General features: G+C 41.0%; 2 protein-coding genes across 2 annotated transcripts; both read left to right on the top strand.

The window, feature by feature from the left end:
- Positions 1–2,361: 2,361 nt before the first annotated feature.
- Positions 2,362–4,753, top strand: K444DRAFT_582032 (uncharacterized protein; the record flags this gene model as incomplete). Its single annotated transcript, XM_024877773.1, has 5 exons — positions 2,362–2,421; positions 2,501–2,699; positions 2,778–3,136; positions 3,189–3,329; positions 3,977–4,753. The coding sequence occupies 5 exons, from the start codon at positions 2,362–2,364 to the stop codon at positions 4,751–4,753; spliced, it is 1,536 nt and encodes a 511-aa protein (XP_024741541.1).
- Positions 4,754–5,750: 997 nt separating this feature from the next.
- Positions 5,751–7,091, top strand: K444DRAFT_650399 (NAD(P)-binding protein). Its single transcript, XM_024885631.1, has 3 exons — positions 5,751–6,154; positions 6,216–6,317; positions 6,372–7,091. The coding sequence occupies exons 1-3, from the start codon at positions 5,791–5,793 to the stop codon at positions 6,785–6,787; spliced, it is 882 nt and encodes a 293-aa protein (XP_024741540.1). The 5' UTR covers positions 5,751–5,790; the 3' UTR covers positions 6,788–7,091.
- The last annotated feature ends 264 nt before the right edge of the window (positions 7,092–7,355 follow it).

The following is a 7,355-nucleotide window of genomic DNA, read 5'->3' as shown; positions in this document are numbered from 1 at the left end:
ATTGTGATTTCGGGTCAAGGATAAGGATGGGGACGTCACACTCATAGCAAGGAATATTAGTATTAAGAAGGCATTAGTCTTTGGAAGCTTTGAATTTTATTATATTATAAAATAAAATAAGGGTTTAATTATTATATTTATTTTACTTTTAAGGCAAAGAAAACAGAGCCTTATAAATTAAAAAAGTATTTAATAGTAATATAATAAATTAAGAGCTTATTAGTTTATTATTAATTATAACGGCTGGTATAAGGGCATGATCTGCCAAGGACAGGATATTAGAAACAGGTACAAAACGAAGCTAAGCCGGAATTACTTGGGCGGAATAATACTAAAGGTCGAGGCATCCTCTCTACTTTATTCTATAGCTTAGTATTTTTTAATATATGAGATACTTGGATCTTTAAGCCCTGGCTATTGCCTCAATCCCGCCATTATATTAATTATATTAACTTTTTAATTAAGTATTTAGCTTAATTAATAAAACTAAAAGTTTTTATTAAAGTCACGTGTTTTCTTATTAAGAAATTTAAACATATTTATAATTATTGGTTTACTAGTAATATATAATATTATTATATAATTATAAAATACTAAATATATAAGTTAGTAAAATAATTTATATTTAGAAATAAAAATTATAATATTATAATATTAATATACTTTCTCTAAATCTACTAAGCCTAATTAGAACTAGTTTATTAATTAAGTTATATATATAATATGAGGTTATATAATAAGTATTACTTATATTCTATTATTTATATTTTATTACTTATTATAAGGCACGTAATAGCAGGGTAATATATAAGTAGTCAAGGTAAGTAAGCTGCAGAGTGACGCTTGCAAGTGTAACTAATTCCAAGAATTAATTCCAATAAAAGACTAATTAATGCCCCTTTCCAAAGCTAGGAGCGTCTCCCTATATATTCCCTAGTGCTTAGCCAAGTATGCGAAGCCCTTTACTTAACTAGGAAATGCAATCCCATGCAATCCGTACGATTCCGATCGCCCGTACGATTCCGATCGCAAGCTTTACCCAAAATAGGAAACTAGATCCACGACATCTGACACCTGTCCATGCGCCATCACGTGTGCCCGTCACACTTATATTCCGTTATTTTTAGATTATATAATTATATTATATAACTTTCGAGATATTAGCTATATTAATAATTTATTATAATCTTTTTAAGTAATTGATTATAATATAAAATAAGTAAAATAAGTAAAGTATATACTTAAAATAAATTTTTATAAAGGACTTTTCTTTTATTATTCATAAGAAATTCTTAAGAAATAATTCTATAAATAAGTAATAAGTTAATTATAGTCTTTAATAAAATTAATTGGAATTTTAAGTACTTATTAGATTCTATTAATTTATTAAGTCTTATAAGAGTAAAGTACTAAATAATAAGTATGCAATATCAAATACAATATTAATGTGAGTTTATTTCTTCGTTTAGTGAGACATTGCCACAGATGTGACACCTAATAAAGTGCACCTAATAAAATTCCAGATGCTATAATTTTATTGGGCGCCACAGCTGTGGCTAATTCGCTAGCAATGTCTCACCGGATGAAGGGATAGGTGTCTAAGGCCTCGGTAAAGGCGTATGGTTTCAGAAATATAAATAGTGTTTACGGCAGGGAACTTCCCTGTCAACGTCCGAGCACCAGGCAGCCGGTTTCAAAAGATAGAGGATCAAAAAATTTGTCTATGATCTTTACCTCCGCACTGCAACTTAGACAGGATGGATACAACATCCGATGCGGATTTGATAGAATAACCGGCACAAACAGAAGAGCCTCTTCAATAAATGTGTTCTTACCTTCAACGGGCAAGTCACACGATGCTTCTATTCAGCACTGGAAGGTCAGGAAAGCACAGACACTGTCTCGTGGGAGACACCTGCCGAAGATTCCAAGTTCTCTAGAAACACTACACGTCGCATAGTAGTCCATTTGACAATCTACGTATGGAGTTTGGACTAAGCCAAAACCAATACACCGAATCACCATCTATACTCGATTCTCTGCCTCGTATTGACCCTCATCTTGTCTGTGGACCTCAGTTAAACGACCCATGCTTCAAGCCTGGGGGATCTTCGTATCACAGATCACTCCTGCATCAGTGTTGCACACGCTGATTGAAGCTTAATTGAGCTCACCGCGCTTTGACTTCTTTCTGCGCAGATTGAAGGATCACGACATTTCAAACCAGGTTCCCAGACGAATACGACTAGTTTGCTTGTGTGTTTCTCACGGGGACATATATCTGTGGCCTCTGTGGATCATAGTTCATGCGAATTCAACATTGAATTGTTTTTGTTGAGCGACATACACATATCTTCTGCGATGGTGAATACAGGAAAGCCCTCAGCAAGCTGCGAAACTTGTAGAGCTCGGCATATCAAGGTATTGAATGCTCCTTCGTTCAATCCATCTATCTGACGGGTGGCCGTTCATAATTCTGGGTGATTGATATCTATTCTAGTGCGATGAGAGCAGGCCGAGCTGCATGAGATGCCAGAAGCTCAAAAGAATTTGTCCTGGATATCGAGATCTATCAAAAGTTCGGTTCGGCGGTAAACCTGCATCTCGAAAGGGGAACACTCCCACATATGAGCACAAACCCAAATCAAGCTCAGAATATGTCGGCGATTCACTCCTCAGTGATTTTGTCGGGAGTGAGAGTTTCCGGACAGCGGATCCAATGGCTATCAGCCACTTGGTCCCTAACTCCATGAACTTCGTTCCTCGTGCGATGGAAGCTCTCCTTGGCCAAAGGAGCTTGTCTTCTATGCACTTTCGAGTTCCAGAACACGAAGCTGCGCAGTGTTTTTTCCTTGCCAACTTCATCCTTCTTCCGAGTACGGCCACCAAAATGGGCCACCTCAATTTCATCATCCCTCTTCTCAACACTGCTAGCGAACGTTCGCCTTTGCGATCTGCCTTTTCTGCAGTCAGTCTAGCTTCCTTAGGAGCTCAACCAAACTCTGGTGGCCTGCTTTCAAAAGCAAAACTTAGCTATGTCCAAGCCCTGAAGCAGATCAACGTCGCCTTGACCGATCCAAAACTGGCGAAAGAAGATTCAACCATGGCGACCACTTTACTCTTATCAGTTTATGAGGTAAGTTTTTCCTCTCCGACTAATTCGTATTCAAATACTTACAGTTATACAGGCAATGGTTCGCCCGGAAACAGATCTTAAAGGGTGGCATTCTCATATTGACGGCGCGGTGGCGTTGATTACTTCTGGAAGGAGGAGACTGTTCCGAAGTGAGATTAGCAGAGAATTATTTCTCGCTGTTAGAGAATTGATGGTAAGTACAAAAGTCGGTGTGACAGAGCAACCGCTTACTTTCGTTAGACAATCGAATACATTGGGACCAGGCTCGGCAAAAATACCTAAATTTCAGGTATCGATATGTATCAATGCCAGAATCGTAAGGTATCGATAGTATCGATAGTAGTATCGATTCCCCGAGCCTAATTTTCCCCTTTAATTATAATTAACTTTAGAACCACTTGTTTTATAAGAAAACTTCTAGTAGCGCAAATATTCTACTTAATTCAGGCTTTCTATTTAGCTACTTGTCTTATACTTTAGACTAAAACTCATCTCAATGCGGCTATTTTAAGTAAAAATGAGCTTTTGAGGTTTTCGTAAGGCTCGCCTATATATTTAGCATCTTGATAAGAAATGCGAATACGAGGCATAATTCTCCGAATACGAGAGCTATTTCAATTTTAAAATATTGTTAACTTTTATTAATAATTATAAATAACTTTTTTAATAGAAAGACTAGAAATTAAAGGGATTATATATAAATATATTTTTATATAAATTAAATAATAAAATAATGAGATAATTTTTAGGGGTAAGAATCGATTTTGGTATCAATACCTATCGATTCTTCCGATACCTGAAAAATACCTAATACTATCGATACTGGAATCGATGCCTCAGGTATTTTTGCCGAGCCTGATTGGGACCTCAAAAGCACCTAATCGTGGAGTATACTGGTGGACTAATAGAGTTCCAGAAGAAGAAGTCTCACAAAGATATGCTTTGCTCAATCTACATGTGGCCGAGCTTCTCGAGGATAACAACAAAATTACAACCTTGTCGCCGCAAACGGCTTGCAATACTGAAATTATTGTTGAATTTCTCACAAGAGCAGTACAACTCGAGAAGCAATATAGGGATTGGCAAGAAAACCAAGCCTCGTGTTGGGAACCTACAACGGTCGCTTGGATCGATAACGAGGACACGATGGATTTTGCTACGTCAAAAGCATTTTCGGAAAGGGTTGAAGCATTCACAGATCTCACGGCCGCATACAGATACAACATAGCGAGATCCTCTCAGATTCTCATATGGACTTCAATTCTCCGTGCCGTTGCGTGGACAGGATATCCGAAGGATTACAGACTTACCACCAGTTACTCAAACGCACGTCGGCGCTGTATTGAGTTGATCGACGGTATTATTGCCAGCATTCCGTACTTCCTGGGATGGAAAGGGCGTTCAGACGAAGCTCTCGCAGGAGAATCTCAATCCGCTTGCAGCAGCAATTTGAAAGTGATTGGAGTTGGCGCTTTCTATGTGATGTGGCCAATGTTCGTTGCAGCGAATTCTGACTTTGCTACTCCGGAACAACTTGCCTTTGTGAAAGGGAGACTTATCTATATAGCCGAGAATTCGGGAATCAATCAGGCCGACCGATTGATACAGGTATGCTAACGCACTTCAAGAGCTCGATGAAGTTTCTGACAGGGATTTACAGTTTCTTCCACTTCAGCATCCGTCGGTATATATTATGGCTGATAGTATGACTCCCCTGAACACAAAATTGCCTGGAATGGAGATTTCACAAAAGGAAAGCATATCTGCATTTGGCTGTGTGGTATGAATCAACTGGGGTTAACTTAACAAGTGTAATCATTCTTCATGCAAGGTCGGATACCAGCATGTCTTTGGCTTAGTATACCTGTAACGTATTGAACTCGTTTCTGATCAAGTACCTCTCCGTTTCTTAGATCCTTGGCGGCCTTGCGATACGCCTGAATCCAATTTTTGTTACGCCGAAGCCCGCTCTCCACTGCCCCCGTGGTCTGGATCTCGGCATCTTCAAACCACTCTTCCCATTGTTCACACCCCTCAAGGAGCAACATTCTGAGGACCAAATTCCTCTCGTTACACACAAGCGCGACCAAGGATATCAATATTTATCTTGGCTCCCTTCATTTTAGACCATAGCCCTTACCCAACCGCGTGACCAAGACAGTAGAAATGCGTTGACGTAAAACTTTCCTGCGAAGCTATAAAGTATAATGAGGCAAACGTTACACACTATTGGATCTAAGCTAACTCATGGCAATCCGATTATGTCATTCCGAACTGGTTAAATGGCGAGTAGTTACACATCAAGAGAAATCAAAAAGGTACTTCGCTTATTTTGAAAGAGCGGAATGAGCTGTACCTCTAAGACTTCAATCGTATACCCCGAGTACTTAAAGAAGGTCAATTCCTCTGGGTAGAGTCGAGTATTTGAAAGCTGTTGCTCTGAACCGCACCCTGTTCTTCTGCTTATAAATAACATTGTTCCTTAAAATTTTTGGAAGTGTTGGTGGCCAGTGAGTTAATAGTAATCTAGAGGCTATTTTCTGACGTCAGCCCACTAGCGTCAAGTGTTGGTTGCGCAAAGCAACCAAAGTTCGACCCACTCCACCTCATCCTTGATCAATCATCCTCAGAACTCAGAAAGTTGGTATCAAACCATGGCCGCTATTGCCAAAACCTTCGTCGCAACAGGCTGTTCATCCGGCCTCGGCTTCGAGCTCGTCAAGCAGCTTCTCGCCCAGTCCCAACCATACAAATTCATCCTCGGCGCCCGGGACACCAAGAGCGTCTCTGCTTCATTTGCTGCCCTGAACTACGACACTAATAAACATGAATTGTCCGTCTTCCCGCTCGAGCTCTCGGATCTGAAGGGTGTGAGGACCTTTGCTTCCCAGACGCTTGAGAACTTGGGAAGGGGCAAGGTGGATTGCTTGCTTCTGAACGCGGGGATGGTGAAGAGTGCTGAAGAGCCGGAAGCGTGGGGATCGAGATGGTCTGAGCAATACATTGTCAATCACCTTTGTGAGGATCACGAGTTCTCTGATTGCGAAAACATAGAGAAATGCTGACTGAACATCGATAGCCCAGCACTATCTCATCCACTTGCTCAAGGAAAAGTTGGTCGAGTCCAAGACTCGGATTGTCTTTGTTTCTTCAGGCGCTATTCGACAAGTCAAGGATACCAGTACACAAATCCACTCCTATTTTGTTAATTAATCTGATTGGTCCTTCTACGTAGGCAAGCTTGAAACCGATGTCAAAGCAAGAGCCGGGACGAGCGCCTTTGATTTATACGGCTCGACCAAATTCATTCAGCTGCTGAATGCACACTACTGGCGTAGGCAGCTAAAGGGCTCGTGTGACGTGGTTGCTGTATCTCCTGGCCTGATTCCCGGAACGGGACTAGGGAGACACATGGATATGACCTTTTCGATGGACATGCCGGATGCGAAGACGGTTCCCGAGGGCGCGCAGAATATTCTCCGTGCAATTGAAGTGAAGAGGAGTGACTTCCCTAAGGACCCCGAGCAGATATTCTTGACTAGTTGGGGCGAGTGGTGGGGGAAGGACGTGTACGGTCTCAGTCTCGACAAGGCTCTGCAGGATAAGTGGTCAGTCGGAAAAGAAGAGATTGAAAGAGAGGAAGGATTGTGAACCTTCTTTTGTTCAGTAGATGGCGTCCCAAAGGAACTTTCATTTCCAGAGTTCTGGGCCCCGGCTCAGAGAGTACGGATCCTCACCTACGAGTCCATAGTGCTGTGCAATTGGCTGGAGCGATTCGCCTTGATGGAGAAGAGAAGAGGCCGTTTAAAGACGAATATCTATTCGAATGGGAGATTCCCGAGAGATATGTTGTGCACACTTTGTCTCTGCAGACTTACGATCGAGGTTTTCGGACGGAGCCATATGCATATCCAATAAGTAAGGCAAGTTGATATGGCCGCAAGCCACTAGTGACCTATAAAAACGTACCCACGAAGTACACAATTTTTGACAGTCTCCTATTTGTCGTCCTTGTTTCGAGTGTGCTGTTTATATCTGTGCAGATGGAAGAGATCTCCGGCTTGATCTAAAGGTATATATGGAAAAAGGATATTGAAATCCCTGGATGCCCAAGATATCAGATCGAGATTGTGGTCAGTCTTGTAGCTGGGAAACCGCTTCTTTGTTCAAAGTTCATATAGATCGTGAGCCCAGCCGCGGGGTGCGAATTGCTATGATA

Source organism: Hyaloscypha bicolor (assembly GCF_002865645.1).
Source record: "Hyaloscypha bicolor E unplaced genomic scaffold K444scaffold_17, whole genome shotgun sequence".
Taxonomy (NCBI): domain Eukaryota; kingdom Fungi; phylum Ascomycota; class Leotiomycetes; order Helotiales; family Hyaloscyphaceae; genus Hyaloscypha; species Hyaloscypha bicolor.
This window is presented reverse-complemented; position numbering and strand designations above follow the sequence as displayed.